Source organism: Rattus norvegicus, chromosome 7 (assembly GCF_036323735.1).
Source record: "Rattus norvegicus strain BN/NHsdMcwi chromosome 7, GRCr8, whole genome shotgun sequence".
Classification (NCBI taxonomy): Eukaryota; Metazoa; Chordata; class Mammalia; order Rodentia; family Muridae; genus Rattus; species Rattus norvegicus.
The window spans coordinates 20,772,417-20,788,976 of NC_086025.1; the positions used below are offsets into that span (position 1 = coordinate 20,772,417).

The window sequence follows — 16,560 nt, forward strand, 5'->3', positions numbered from 1 at the left end:
GGATGGATAGATGATAGACAGATGATGGATGATGGATGGATGGATGGATGGATGGATGATAGATGGAAAGATAAGACAGACATATAGATACCTTAGAGAATGAGTCAATATATTCTGGATTTTAACCCTTTGATATACCTGTTGTAAAAACACCCTCCTCCTTTCCAGGTCCTTTTTAGAAGCACTCTCACTTTGTTTATGGGACTTCTTAAGCACACGTTTAAAACCCCAATGTGTCATTCCTAGTGTGGCTACAGTTTCAGGAACTGAGCCTTAAACACGGTGAGAGAACGAAGTCACAAGAGACAAATGGAGAAATGGAGGGAGTTAACAGGTGATCCCAGAGTAGGGGTGCTTAGCCTTGGAGAGCAGACTGGCAGAGGGACGGTAGCTGCCATTTATGAACTATCCTGTGGTCATCCAAGAGTACAGAGTGGCTCTGACATCATGCGCTCCATCTGGTTGCAAGACTAGAGGCACAATTCATTACTCCGGGGCAGTTTAAAACATAAATATCCCTGTCTCTTCTCCAAAATTTTCATGTGGCTGATTTATAGTATCTAACATATAGCCAGTGGAGACAGCCTGGCCTCGCCTCTCACACTGTCTGGTTTCACATTCCTTCAGGATCCGTGATCACACACACACACCACACACACACACACACACACACACACACACACACACACATATATATATATTCAAACGTCAACCTTGGCAGTATTTTCCTTCATGTGTGTATTTGTGTTTTTATTTTTAATAAACAATTTCCTATTCCAAGATCATAAAATGATCATTTCCTATTTTTTAAAAAGAAGTTTAAGATCTATTTTTGTCATCGTTACTATTTTTCATGTAGATGCTTCCTTTTTGGAAGTTGGGGCATCTAATTTCATCTTAGTCGCCCTAACATTCTTACCACAGACAGTCCTCTGGTCTGAGCCCCTCTCCTGTCTCCTCAGGAGTCCCTCACACCCTTATCTTGAAGATGCAGCAGTGTGGTTCTGAAGATGCTGCCCCTCCTGCCAGGCCAGCCCTGCTGTCTCTGGGCTGTTGCTTCAAGTCGAATGCCACTCTGTTCACTCTGTCAGCTGAACCTGTCCCTGTGCCTGCTCGCCCTGACCTTCACAGCATTTTCATTTTCTTAACCCTTTAGTTTCCTTAAGAATTCAAATTTTTTTCTTTAAAGACTCCCTCCCCACCCAAATCTCTTTCTTTGAGATAGGGTCTCATCATGTGGCTCTGGCTGGCTTTGAACTCACTGTGCATCACAAGCTGGACTCAAGCTTGCAGTGGTCCCTGGCCTCAGCCCTCTGAGTGCTGACACAACAGGGATGCATGAGCCACCCGTCCTGGCCATAAAGCTTTGCAGATCTTAACACTGATACTTCAGAATTATTTCAAGGTACTTTTTAGACTCACTTGTTATTAGGAATAATGCTATTTTTAAAAAATAGTAGTTCAATGTTGTGCTGAGAATATCAATTACTTTATAAAAACAAATGTAACTTAATTCCCAAGGCTATAGTAGCTTAGACTCTTTGGTTAAAGAAACTTTATTACGTTTGTGTGTGTGTGTGTGTGTGTGTGTGTGTGTGTGTGTGTGTGTGTGTGTGTGTGTGTGTGTGGCGGTCAGAGGACCAGTTGGTGGGTCCTGATGACTGACCTCAGGTGGTCAGATTGGCAGTCTTTTTACCCCACTGAACCACCTTGTCAGCCCTGGGCTCTCTTCTGTTTGCCAATCATAGTGTCTCTAAATAGATGATTGTGTGGTTTTCTTCTTATCCATATATTTCCTTTTCTTATTGATTTGCTAGACCTCTAGTACAGATTTATTAGAGTGTGAGAAGTTATTCCTGGCTTTTTATGTCTTAAGTGGGAAAGCTTACGATACATCACCATTTAGTGAACTGTAGAGATTTTAAAACACCTTTTAATGTCCTCTTTGATTTCTACTTTACAACGTTTCTCCAAAGTCATACATGGAAAGTGACTGCAAAGAAATTTTTTCTTTCTCTATAAATTCTAGAGATGGCCTTATAACATTTCTTTTTAACCCATGGATATGGGATGATGTTTAGTCATGAGTAGGCTTTGAACCATTCTTGAGATTTTGTCAGATCCCTATCAACCATGACATCTGTCTGTCAGTCTATGTATCTATTTTACTCTGTGTGTGTGTGAGTGTGTGTGTGTGTGTGTGTGTGTGTGTGTGTGTGTGTGTGTGTGTAGAGTGGGTGTGAAGGCACACACATACCACTGTGCACGGTGGAGTCAGAGGAGAACTTCTGGAAGTCAGTTCTGTCAGTCTGTAGGTTCAAAGGATCCAGCTCAGATCATCAGATCAGGAGGCAGCAAGCACCTTACCCACTCAAGGAGACAATACACCCACCATTACCTGTGGTTTTGAAAAGAGAAGGCTGGGCACAGTGGCATACACTTTCGATCCCAGCACTCACAGGGCAGAGGCAGGTGGATTTCTGTGAGGTTGATGCCAGCCTGGTCAAAATGGTGAATTTCAGGCCATCCAGGGCTACACAGAGAGAGACTGTCCCAGACAAAATGGCCTGGATTAAATAGGTCTTCTGGGGTTCTCTCTGCAGTAAACAACGTAGCTGAGTGACAGCAGTCTTTTCTCCTGCTCTCACCAGGTTTGAAATGGAGATTAGCTGGTAATTGTTGCTTTCCAGTTTTAATTTTTATTCTTTTAGATGGGAGATCTTCATAAATTAAGAATTATAGTTTTGAGCAATTACAGAGGCGAATGCCAGCAGCAAACCACTGAACTGAGAACGGGACCCCCGTTGAAGGAATCAGAGAAAGAACTCGAAGAGCTTGAAGGGGCTCGAGACCCCTTATGAACAACAATGCCAAGCAACCAGAGCTTCCAGGGACTAAGCCACTACCTAAAGACTATACATGGACTGACCCTGGACTCTGACCTCATAGGTAGCTTGAATATCCTAGTAAGATCATCAGTGTAAGGGGAAGCCCTTGGTCCTGCTAAGACTGAACCCCCAGTAAATGTGATTGTTGGGGGGAGGGCGGGGAGGGGAACACCCATACAGAAGGGGAGGGGGAGGGATTAGGGGGATGATTGCCCGGAAACCGGGAAAGGGAATAACACTCGAAATGTAAATAAGAAATACTCAAGTTAATAAAAAAAAATTTGAAAAAAAAAAGAATTATAGTTTTGCCTGCTGTGTTCACAGGAACAGAGGCTTCCTCGTTTCGTCTGGTGTTTGTCTCCACCGTCTCGCTCTGTGTTGAACCTCATCACCTATGCTCTGTGTCTCACCTCCTCAGTTCCTGCCATATCTCAAACGGTCATCGTACTGCATTCCCCTGTAAGTTATGACTATGTCGTCATAGTGACAGTCTCTTAGTTTATCCTATACATACATCGTACATGTCTGCTATAAAAGCATATATGTATAGATGCACATTTCTGACAAAATCTGAAGTAATTAGTAGTTCTAGTCGAGCCAAAGACCTGTACACACTTCAGTTGCTCCTCCAGCATTCATGTCTCGTTACTCCACGGTCTACATTTCCCCCTAGGACTTGTCTTTGTCTTTGTAAAGAACACATATAAAGATTAGTGTGGGCCATTGATATGTCTCGGTGGGTAAGGTGCTTGCTGCCAACCCTAAGATGAGTTCAATTCACAGAACTCAAATTGTGGAAAGAGAGAACTGACTCTTTTTTTTTTTTTCCGGAGCTGGGACCGAACCCAGGGCCTTGCGGTTGCTAGGCAAGCGCTCTACCACTGAGCTAAATCCCCAACCCCGAGAACTGACTCCCAAAGGTTGCCCTCTAATCTGCACACTTGTACTGTGGCATGGCTCCCCACACCCCTGCCCACCCATCCACCCCCACACATACACACATACACACATATATACATACATACATACATACACACATACATACATACACACATAATACACACATACACACATACATATATACACACATACATAATACATACATACACATACATACATACATACACACATACACACATACATACATACGTACACACATACATACATACATACATACACACATAATACACACATACACACATACATATATACACACATACATACATACGTACACACATACATACATACATACATACATACATACACACATAATACACACATACACACATACATATATACACACATACATAATACATACATACACATACATACATACATACACACATACACACATACATACATACGTACACACATACATACATACATACACACATAATACACACATATACACATACATACATACACACATACATAATACATACACACATACATACATACACACATACATAATACATACATACACACATACATACATACACACATAATACACACATACACACATACATACATACACACATACATAATACATACATACACATACATACATACACACATGCACACATACATACATACACACATACATGCATACACACATACATACATGCATACATAGATAACAAATGTAGAAGGGATTAGCTAATTAAACTTGTTTGCATAAGTGTTTCTCTCATGTGACACAGGCCCCCAGTTCATGAACACCCCTTGCGTTAAAGATTAGGGGAGAGAAGGCCTGGAGCTCTTGGGCCAACAGATCGTGAAGGAACTTGCTGTGTGTGTGAGACCTTCCCCCTTGGATGGTCACATACAGGCCCGAGTCACCCTAAGTGCTGATTACTAGAGCCTGTCCAGATGGTGAGATGGCTGTTACAGGCCTCTCTGCTTTGGGATGGTTTGTTATGTAGCAGTGGCTGTCAGAAAACCACTGTTTCTGGGCTGCCAGCATGTCTGTGGCTTTATTTTTCTTCTTGCTAAAGAACATCCTTTTGCAGCCTTTGCTCTTTGAGGTGTATTTGTGATGCCAAATTCTCCTGGTCTTTACATAACCGAGTACGCCCTTCTGTGGCCCTCACTCTTACTAAGTTGGCAGTATTTGCTCTCAGCACCTCTAAGATGCTGCTCCATTGTCCCTGGCATCTGGTAGCATTTGCAGCAGTCCAACAAGCATTCTTTTCTCTCATCTTCATTTACAAAAGAACCTTAATTCAAAAGTTTGAAACCATTGTGGATAAAATGAAGCTGTCTGGCTCTTTTGTGCCATTCATGTGACACTGGTGATAGTGGTTAGAATGAGTGTCGGCTTTATGTTGAGGTCGACGGATCTGGTTTTGAACCCGCTCTGCCACGCTGCCTCCTTGAGCTTGGGCAAAGAGATCCAACGAGCTCCCTTCCCACCCCTGGGGAGGGAACCTGTGTCTGTCTGCCTTGAAGTAAGACATAAATGATCTTATATATTTGCTAAATGTTTGTTAAAATTATTATTGCTGACTACTGTTTGCCTTATTATATACCTAACTCTAGGGAAGTCTTTATTAAATTCCACCCCAGCTTCCTCATCTGACATACTGGAGACAGTAATAGAAAAAAATGTTAATATAATGTCTAAAATCTATTAGGCTCTCCATAAATATTACTTTGTAGTTCCCATCGGTATTGAACTGAGAAAGGCCGGTGGGTCAGGGTAGTTTATTGGAAAGAGCACACACTTGAGCTGAGAAGGATGCCTTCTCCCTGGAAAAACTGACTCTCTTATGCAAGTGCTCCTTCTCTCTGGGCCATTACCAGGGAAGGAAATTCATGCTCTGGGAGCTTGGAGAGCAACACTAGTGACACGGGGTCCTACGTTTAGCAGGCTCTGGGTAATGGGGAGCCACCCCAAGTGTAGAGGAAGTTCCCAGCACAGTGACTAGGTCCTCAAGCCTCCCTGACACATGCACGTGGGGCTTCCCAGCCCCAGCCCAGGAGGGTGAGCTTCGAAGCTGGACAGTAAGCAAGCCTGTAGAAAAGTGTCGTGTGGAAGGACACACAGCCCTGCCCCAACAGCTATCTTTTTAGATAGTTTTGCTCTGGAGAACATCAGAAATTATTGTTACTTTCCAGACAGCCAAAATAGTAAAATAAATGGCCATTTGGTGAAAATCTACAACGGAAGGGAGACCCGGGCGTCCCCTGAACTGAAATTAAATCAGTTGACCGAGGAGGAATGGTTTTTGAGACAGAAGCCTTCATTTGGTCAACAGCACCAGGCCCAAAGTTTGTCACCTATTACCTTTGCGAACTTCTTCTGGAGACACCTTTTACAGTAGATAAGTCTGGCTACTCCAGATCAAAAGACAGACCCAGAGAAAAGGAATTACAGAGGCAACAATGAAAAGCAGCCACAGAGAAGAAAGGTAACAACTATCTTCCAAACGGGTTGTTCTGAGGAGGAGTCTGCCAGGGTTCTTGGAGGTATTTTCCAAGATCACCATTAGCAACCAGCCTGCCAAGCTGGTATATGTGCGAACCGCACACTACTCACCATGCCGAGGACCGTGCAGGAGTTATAAGATACATGGAGCTGGCCCCTGCAGCTGGGGGAGGGGGCCAGGGAACACAGAGCTCTTTTTCCTAATTAGCTGTTTTCATACAGCGAATGCGTGACCCAAACACAGCCACCAACTGGGTCTTTGACATATACAGGCAGAAAGGGGGAGCTGGGCTTTTGTCTGCCCCACATTCTTTCAACTTGCCTGTCGCCCCAAGCTGCAAAACTCAACAATGAGTCAGATGAGCTGAACCGGTTCAGAGTTTGCTGAATGGACTTAGAGGCAAGCATTGTTTCAACCCACTCAAGGCTGAGGAAAATACTGTAAGAGTGAAACCAGGTTGACATCTCTTTCCACTGTGTGTGTGTGTGTGTGTGTGTGTGTGTGTGTGTGTGTGTGTGTGTGTATGTGTGTAACTGAATACACCTTTCTGCTGCTCTCACTCTTAATAAGTTGGTGAGTTTTGTTCTCAGCACTTGTAAGATGCTGCCCCACTGTTCCTGGCAGCTGTTAGAATTTGCAACAGGTAATGATTATTCTTTTCTCTCATCACTTTCAATTAAAAAAAACTTAATTCAAAAATTTTAAAGCATTGTTATGGATAAAATAAAGTTGTCTGTCCCTTTTGTGCCATTCATGTGAGTCTGGGTGACTGTGATCAAGATTTTATACATATACGGGTACATTTGCCATTTACCTGAGTTTCCGGCACATCTCAAAACAGTGTGATTAGAAAGGAAATAAGCCCACCTAACCCAATTACAAAGAGACGTACATTTCAGGAAGGAATTCAAGGTATTGATAAACCACAATTGTTTTGTCCAGGCTTCCATTTTTACATTGATCATTAACTCAGCCAAAACAAATGATCTCCAAATTAAAACAACAACAACAAGAAGACCAACCAAAGTGGTCAGTGGTCCATGCATCAGCCAATGGGAGAATAAGGGGTAAGGGAGGAGGAGAGGCTCCTCGCTGTGTGCATGTGCATGCGTGTGCTTGTGTGGAAAACATCGGATCTTTGGTTTGGAAGCAATGAAAAGAAAAATCTTAAGATCCCTCTCAGCCACATACCTAAGCAGAAGTAGTCACACACAAGGAGGAGTTACACACAAATGATCTTTCCAGAGCTATGGCTAACGTGCTAACACTAACCACCATGGACTTCGAGTCATCAAACTGTCACACCTGATGGCACTGCCAAGGCAGTGGTGACCAGAGCGTTTCCGTACTCCACTCAGAGAAAGTTCCTATCTGAGCTGAAGCATGGGCAAGCTCAGAGAACCCCAGGGCTGAGGTGGAAGAAATTGGCCGAGAAGTCCTCTGTGAGCCAGTCAACAGCCTTTCCTAAAAAATGCCTGCATGTCCTCAGGGACACCTCTCTGTGTGACACAGCTGGGAAATGGTGCCAGCCAGCTCCATTACAAGGTAGATGGTAAAGTGTCAAATTAAAACCCGGGATGAAGCTGAGGGTTGATTGGCTTAATCTGAAATTATGAGAAGTGGGAGCGTGTCTACACCTGCAGAAGAAGATGGCCTGGGAGTGATTACCCAGAAACCTTACCAACAGCCCCTGGTAGAGACACCAGGAAAACAAGAGGCCAGTGGTTTCAGAATCTGCCTCCCTTGCTATGGACAACGTGGATGACCAGACATACTGCTTCTCCACTGAAAAGCAGGCAGCTGTGTCCTACAGGTAGCATGGTAGCATCACCGAATTAGGGACCAGGTTTCTGCCTACAGAGACAGGACCACCCTGGAGAGGAACTCAAGCACCATCCATCCCAGTGGAGAGTACGAAGTGAGGACTTGGGGTGACCCAAGGGACCAAGAAAAGATGTGAGTGCAAAATCCCCCTTCTAGAGAGTGGGCCAGAGTACAATGCTGAAGAAATGCTAACCAAAACATCAAAAGTTAATCTTAAATGGAAAGCAGCATAGCATCACCAGGAGTGTCAGTCCCACTGTTTGCAAAGGCGGAAACTCCGAGGCCTGTGTGTGCCCAGTCTTAGATCAACCCCAGCTGCTGGGGCTCTGCAGGTTGTCCCCATAGAATGGCAGACACTGGCGACATCTGATGAAGGGTGCTTGGCCACAGCCACCCTTACCCCCTTAGATGCTAGCAGGTCTCTCTGTAGCAAACCTCATTTTCACAGAGGCTGCCTCATTATTTCACCTTTAGCATTCATTCAGTGCCCTCTTGCTGTCTGAAAAACCTAACAGTGTAGTGCCCCAACCCCAACAGATGCCTTCATGAGGACCTTGTGGCCTCAAAGACAGCAAGCGATGCTGTGGATGACTCCACAGAGGTGGACCCAGTACACGGAGGCCAGAAGAAAGTGTTTGGATATTTGGATATTGCGTTTATGGTGTGTTGTGTGTTGTGTGTGGTGTGTAGTGTGGGATATGTGTATGGTGTGTGGCGAGTGTGTGTTTGTGTGTGCACGTGTGCACACGCTCTAGCATGTGTGGCACTGGGATAGTCTTACCGAAGCTGGGTGCACTGTGCAAGGTCATGTCCCGGATCACCCTCGTACCAAAGCAAGACCACATCAACAGGAACTGCTGGGCAACTTTCTTCAGGGACCCTTGTCTCTTGGCCGCCACCTGCAAGCAAGCGAATGGCTTTAGTGCTTTGGTCTTTCATTCACTGCTGGCTCAGAGAAGTGAGGGAAGGCCTGTATACCTTCCAAGCCTGTGAAACTGTGAATTTTTTTAAAAATATTTTTCAGTTTTAGCAGAATAAACACATTAATGAGATCCAATCCCAGGACGCTATGTACAGTAACAAGGGGACACACACCCAGATGAATCAGGAATAGAAGGCTCAGACTCCTGTCTCCGCTCCCTTCACTCCAAGGGCTGGGGCGAGGTCTCCCCCTTGCAATCCCAGGGTCCATAGAAGCTGAGGAGTATTAGATTAGCTCACTCACTCTGGGGTTCTATGCTAGTTAGGTGTCCATAGAGATAACCAGCCATCGGCAGGAGCCATGGCTGCCCCTTCTGTTCTGCTCTACCAACCTTCACAACGCATCGGTCTACCATGGTATCCAGCCACTCTATGTAAGACTCGATGGGGGACTGTTCCTCCAGCAGGTGGTCAAACTCCTGGTACACTGTAAATGAAGCAGAGGCAGACACACCTCACTCACGTTGTGGTTCCGCAGAGGGATATTCTTAAAGGCACAGAGGACTGAACTGTGCAGCGGTTCATGACCCTTATGAGATGGAATCCTTCCGGCCCCCCAACTCCCGCCTCTTGCCAGCAGACACGTTACCCCTCCTCCTCACATCTCTCATAGCATCTTACTGTCTTTATCCCACCTTTACTACATCATCAACAGCACTGGCTAACGGCTTGATACGTGCCGAGTCTCCTTGCCGAACGGCTCCTCTCTCGCTGTTGGTCATCACTGTTTGATACATTACCTGTGCTCTCCCTCTTATTCTGGAAAGCCTTCCTCAACCATTACCATCTCTTGCTCTCTGTCCAGGGATGGGGAGCATGCAATGATCCCAATGTTTCTGTACCACAACTGTACTGTGTACGCAGCTCGCCCAGCCTCTCAGTGGGCATGTGCACAACTGTACTGTGTACGCAGCTCGCCCAGCCTCTCAGTGGGCATGTGTACCTACTAATCAAAGGAAACCACCTGTCCTCTCTCTAACCCGTCTTCAGCTTCAGGTTAGAAGACTGTGTGGACGTGCATGGAAACCAGGAAGCACTGTGGGCAGCAGGTACCTGGCTGGGGACGCCCTCATTGAGGCCTCTCTTTCATCACATATTTTCAGTGTGGTTTTAGGACACGCAACTAAGTAAATACAGCCACAGTTCAAGATCTCCACATGGCCCTTGTCTCCATGAGTCTGAGCAGTTCCTTCCCACATGAGAATGTAATGTGTTCTGTTTCGCTCGGTTGGTGGGGACAAAAAGGAGCCGAACAGTCCTGCTGCTTAGCGTGAGGACGGGCTTTAAAAGTGCATCCATCTTTGTCCGATTGGAGAGGAGGTTTTGGTGGCTCGAATTGTCAACTTGACAGACTCTAGAGTCACCTGGGAGATGAGCCTCTGGGACGGCCTCAAGGGATTCTTTAGATTGGGTTCTCTTCAGTGAGAAGACCTATCTTACCTGGGGGTTGGAGGGGCACCACTCCATGGGCTGGGGTCCTGAACTGAACAAAGTGGGGAAACAGGCTGAGCACGAGAGTTCATCACTGTCTGTCTCCTGAACAGCCACCTCAAGCTCCTGCTGCCACGCCCACTCCGCCATGGTGGATTGCAGCCTTGAACTGTGAGCCAAGATGACCCCTTTCTTTCTTGTTGGCTTTGCTAGGGTCTTACCCCAGGGTTCTATGCCTTAAGGAGACTGATCAATCTACTCAAAACCAGAAAGCAAGGAGTTACTTGGCAGAGCCTAGAACCAGGTTTTGGACGCGACTTTGGGGTTCTTTCTCTGGGTCCAGACTACTGTGCTTTAGTCACTGGGGTAACAATAATAATTATAGACAAAAAGAACAAAAAATCCCCACCAAACCAAAACCCAACCAACAACAACAACAACCCCCCACGGCAAACTTCCTGAGCACTTGCTAAGGGACAGCACTCTTCAGTGACTAACATGGGCACACTAACTTAACCTTGAGACAGACTCTCAAGTGTTGATGTCATGGGGGCTGGCTGTGTCATGCTGTCTGTCTGACTCCACCGCTTAGGACTGCCTGGTATGGAGTAGATGGCCACTGAGTGAGTAAACAGACAGGCCAAGTAAGAATCCTCATTTTTTCCCATCTGCAAATAAAGAAACTGAGGCACTTTGAGATGAGGAACTGCCCAAATGTTTTGCAGCTACTGAACAGCAGTTAAAATTCCAAACATCTCTACTCACGTATCTGCCACTGCCTCCAGGAGCACTCCCCTGCCTCCCGGAGCACTCCCTGCCTCCCAGAGCACTCCCCTACCTCCAGGAGCACTCCCCTGTGTACTGAGCACATGGTGCTTAGTCTCCTTTAATTTTAATCCCTCTGCATTATTCTCAGTTTATAGAATTAAAAGCCATGGCCACCATGCACTGGAGCCAACATTTAAGCAGGGTCTTTTGGGCCAACTCAGCCCCATTCTCTTCTTAAGGCATCCCTTAATACTCATCCTGACGGTGTGCTCAAACACCAATACATTTACAAGGTAAAGTGAACCAAGCATCCCCACTTGGGCTCTACACCAGAAATGGAAAGGTGACCCTGACAGTGAGAGTTTGCAGATCTGTCCTCTGGTTGTGAGGAATGTGGAGAGCATCATGGGGATGCCCGACCCCTGCTCAGACTGGCTTCTGGGGCCCTTGATTGCGGTTCGAGGACTTTGCCTTGTGTATTTGGGAGGTACAGGTATGACACCTATATAATGGGCCGTCTGCCTCCAGGCTCTCCTTTCTGCCACTGCATCATGTAGCTCTGTCCTCTCTTTGGCAAGACGCAGTGCTATTGGGAATCAGCTTCCACCTCCATGAACTCCAAGCTCCATGGCCAGAGGGCAGCGTCTTTCCCTGTCATTGTCCTGGCTCTTTACAAAGGAACCTGATCCAGGCTGGACAGACCAGGAGGACCAGCTGGGTTGAACTGAACCATAATTCGACTCCAGTTTCATGACAGGAATCTATCCTGCATCTAAGAACTTGACGAGAGAACCCAAAGATTCTTTCCCAGAGACACAGGGCTTCAGCACAGGCTCAGTGCCTCGTCCCTGATTTCAAGTCCTTCCTGACAGTGATTTCCCCTAAAGTCTAGTTTGTATTTTGCTACCCACAAGAGACTCTAAGGGGAGAGGGACTCCAGTGCAAAGCTATGGGTAGTAGGTACACCTGAGAAAGACGTCCCTGGTAGACTACAGCTCCCCAGACAGTATAGACTCCAGCTCCGTGCCCAGATCACTGGGAGCCTGGGACATAGCGACCACTGGTCTCGTACTGGCTGTTAGGGTGCTTGTGAACACACTTTCTCTTGATTTAGCTGTGGGGAGAAGGAGGGGGAGAACCATGCCCAGAAGCTGGGGAGATGCTCAGTGGGTAAAGGCTGAGGAAACATGTCTGAACTCAAACTAAAAAAAAAAAAACAAGCTGGGAAGCACATGGCTGTGATGTCTGCACTGCTGGCTAGTCTCTGTCACCTTGACACACAAACTAGAGGTATCTGAAAGGAGGGAACCTCAACTGAGAAGATGCCTCCATAAGATCTGGCAGTAAGGCATTTTCTTAATTACTGATTGATGGGGGAGAGCCTGCCCCATGGTGGGTGGTACCACCCCTGGACTGGTGGTCCAGGGTTCTATAAGAAAGCAGGCTGTGCAAGCCATGAGCAGCAAGCCAGTAAGCAGCACCCTCCATGGCCTCCGCACCTCAAGGTTCCCACCCTGCTTGAGTTCCTATCCTGGCTTCCTTTGGTGATGACCGTAATATGGAACTGTAATCCAAATAAATCATTTCCTTCCCAAGTTGCTTTAATCGTGGTGATTCATAGCAGCAACAGTAACCCTAAGACACGAAGTATAGGCAGTAACTAACCAAAGCCCTGTCCAGAAAAAGGTGAAAGGTGAAAGGTGAAAACTGAGGACGCCGTGGCACATGTGCAGCTACACACTCGGGAGTGTGCACACAATGAAAACAAACAAAACAGTCACAATAGAAAACACTCAGAAAGACCCTGCACCCTCCGGAACTCAGCCACACTCTACAGTGTTGGCTTTCTCTGTTCCTTCTGGGCTGGGGAGGCTCACACAAGGCCAAGGTTCAAGGTCTAGCACCACTGCTACATGGTGACTCCACGACCCTGGAGAAGCCCCATCGACTCCCTGAAGCGGAGTTTTCCACGAGACTGTCCCTCAGGTGGCTGCGACACAGAAGTAACGATACCACACACGTGGTGGCTCGGCACAGCACTTGGCAGAGAGAAGGGAGCTTCTGAACTGCATTGTTAATTAAGTGGGTTTCTCTAAGACTCAACAGCAGACAAGTAGGCCGGGCAACTGTGCAGGAAGAAGGAAACGAGCCCCCCAGGAAATGCACCTCACGGAGGGCCACAGGTTCACAGAGTTCAGGGCTGCTATTTGCTCTTGAAGGGCCTTCAAATGAAACATGCTCTAATAGGGAATCTTATAAGATGTTGGTTCATAAATAGCCCAAGCTTAGATCCACCGGCAGAAGACAGGTACCCTCGAGACAGTAATACAGAGGAGCGGACCCTGTTACTCAAGGGACCTGGACTCTTCTGAATCTAACCCTCCTCCTGGCGAGTGTCCGCGTGATGATCTCATTTCTCCCACACAGAAGGTATGGGTGTAAAACCATCTACCCCCTCCCCAACAGCACACTGTCAGCCCCAGCCTCCCTGAGGACCCCGGGAAGGTGTGCTGACCACACTTCCTGTCAGTGCATCTCCCAGGGGAAGGATGGCTGAGGTATGCCCTGAACAGTCAGCTGGGCCAAGGCTCAGAGGAGGAAGAGACATATCTGAAGATGGCGGCTGGTGGTTTTTTCTGTCCCCTTGTATTGCTTCACTTTTGGGAGCAAGCATCTTGCCCACACGAGGGCTGCACTGGAACCTTACTTCCATGTAGAAAGCTGTGGCTCTCGAGTGCACACGCACATGCGCATGCGCGTGCTCCTGTGTAGGGGAGCAGGGGGGGTGGGCTGATGGTCACGTGACCTTCCACTGAAAAGCAGACAGCACATCTAGCTTGCTCTACACCGACATATCCTGAGACAGGCCATAGCTTTCAGTTCCCATTCTCTGTCACTGCCTTGGAGGTATTCGTGGCATTCAGGGTCACATGCAAGGGTCTTCTGCATGACATTGTGTGCTGCCCAACTGCATCAGCCATGTTGACACATGTCTTCTTAGGTCACTTAGCCCTCCTGTCTTGGCCGGCCCATTTAACAAGAACAATAGGAAGAATGTGAACCGGGAAGGGGACAGGGTGGGAACACCACTTGAATATTTACCAAGACACTTTCTTCTTTCCCTTTTAAAAACAGAAACGGAAGGAGCACAGCCCCTGGCGGGACACCTTACACTGGATGATGAGTCTGCGGTGCTCATCCCGGGAGTCCTCCATGGTGTAGAGCGTCTGCTTGGTGATGCTACTCAGATCTACATTCCTCCAGTCCTCCAGCATCTGGAACGTGATGTCTGCACTGTGGATCACCGTTCGAGAAGCCTGGAATCCAATCCAACCAACTTGTCAGCACATAGGCTGTGGGGTTAAAAGCCCTCCTCCCTGTGCCCCGAGTGCCTTCTGAGTGGGTGTGCTTATAGCATTTTTAAACTATACTGAAAGCCAGGGAAACTCAATTTCAAGGAACAATACCATAGCTCAGAAGATCCAGAGAGGAACTCGTTCTTCCCAAGCCTCTCTCCTCTCCCTGCTTCATGCCCACCGAGGTGACCTGGGCTGGGCCATACCCTGCTGTTGTTTCTAATCCCCTTTTGCTTATGACCCCCAGCAATGGGATGAGGCGTGGAGCTCTGTCAGTTTTCTGATGTGAGCTGGTAGGAAGTAGTTCTGTGTTTAATAACCTGTGTTGACAGGACCACACTGAGGAGACACCACACAGAGGAAACATGGGCTAACCTGGGCCTGACTGATACCCAGAAGCCTCACAGTGCGTATTTTTTTCACACAAATGTTATTATCATGCACTTTGGATTCTTATTCTTTGTTTTGATTTATATATATATATATATATATATATATATATATATACATATATATATATAATTAGGAGAGTGAAACAAATGTGAATAAGGCAGTGGTAATAGGAGACATAAGGGGTGTGTGTGTGTGTGTGTGTGTGTGTGTGTGTGTGTGTGTGTACATGAATGTGGCTTTTAAAAGCATAACTTCCCCAGCAAAACATCATTAGTGAACTGAAATCTACAAGTTGGAACAGTGCTAATAGTGGAACCAAGTCTGATTATTTCTTTTACTCATACATTTTTAAAATGTAGTTTAATAAAGTTTTTTTTGGTAAAAATTGAAAACATTACGGGCATCGTCCTTGGTTGCTAAGGCTTGTGAACTTCCAGGTAAATGTAACTATGTCCAGTAAGTCTACCCCTGGCCATCCTCCCTTCCAAGTAAAATCCCACTGGAATAACTGCAGCCCTTTCTCAAGGCCAAAGACACCCAGCCTGCCTGGATATTTGAACACAGCAGCCTCTAATGTTGGGTGGGCGTTCTGAATGCAGTCACACCTGGGTCAGACCTCAGCTTTGCTGTTTGTGGCCTGTGCCTACACCCTAGTCTCATGGTCTGTGAAACGGACATACCGTGGGACCCGCCTCTGAGGTTCCTCCTGGCGTTCCTCATCATGGCTCCAAAGTGTGGTGCATAGACTGGAAGTGGCTCCATGTAAGTGGCTAGAGTTGTGGAGGTTGGCTTGCTCTGCCCTGACCGTGCGCTGTGCTCCCACAGACTGGCATGTTCTCCCCCGACCTTGCCCCAGCGTTCTGGCTGTCCTGATGCTCCAGTCTCAGTGTGACACCTGTTTTATCTCAGTTAAACACTTAATGTTCTATAACTTTTCTCTATACCATGCACATGTATTTCTTTATTTGTTGACTGGTTGGTTGGTTGATTGACTGACTTGTTTTCCCGATGAAGGTAGGTACACTAAGCATGGCATCTGACTTAGAGATTTTGTGACCAGAGTGCCTGAGATGTGAAAGCCAGGCTGCCGGCCTGATCAGTGTATCTGAGGGGCTGGCTGCATACAAGAGTTTTGGGTGAGTCTCGTCTAATTTGACTTGCTCTGTGCGTGATTAGGGAAGCGCCTTAGTTTACTGACTCAAATGTGCCACAGTGTTTCACTCCTAGGATTAACACCAGTGCAGAGTTCTGGCTGATCCGGAAATGTGTCTGGGAACTGTCCAGTGAGGTTGGACGGGTGCTATCTGCTGACTGAACTACGTACTGTACATGTGCACACACACACACAACACACTTGCCATACATGAGTGTAGCTATGAGAGTCAATGTCTATATGTGTATTAAAGGGGGGCAAAATCCACCCTAAAGTATCTGAGCCCCAGAGGAAAACGTCAAAGTCATGTGTATGTTGCCAGGTAGCTCTGAGCCTCC

General features: G+C 46.7%; 1 protein-coding gene across 11 annotated transcripts in view; it reads right to left on the bottom strand.

Moving 5' to 3' along the window:
* Positions 1–16,560, bottom strand: part of Rfx4 (regulatory factor X4) — a 162,596-nt gene that overhangs the window by 31,657 nt on the left and 114,379 nt on the right. For all 11 annotated transcript variants that reach the window (XM_063264402.1, XM_039080076.2, XM_039080073.2 and 8 more), the window contains 3 exons: positions 14,493–14,637; positions 9,454–9,548; positions 8,922–9,039 (listed from right to left, as the gene is read on the bottom strand). In XM_063264402.1, coding sequence (XP_063120472.1) covers positions 8,922–9,039; positions 9,454–9,548; positions 14,493–14,637 — 358 coding nt within the window. The remainder of the gene's footprint in view (positions 1–8,921; positions 9,040–9,453; positions 9,549–14,492; positions 14,638–16,560) is intronic.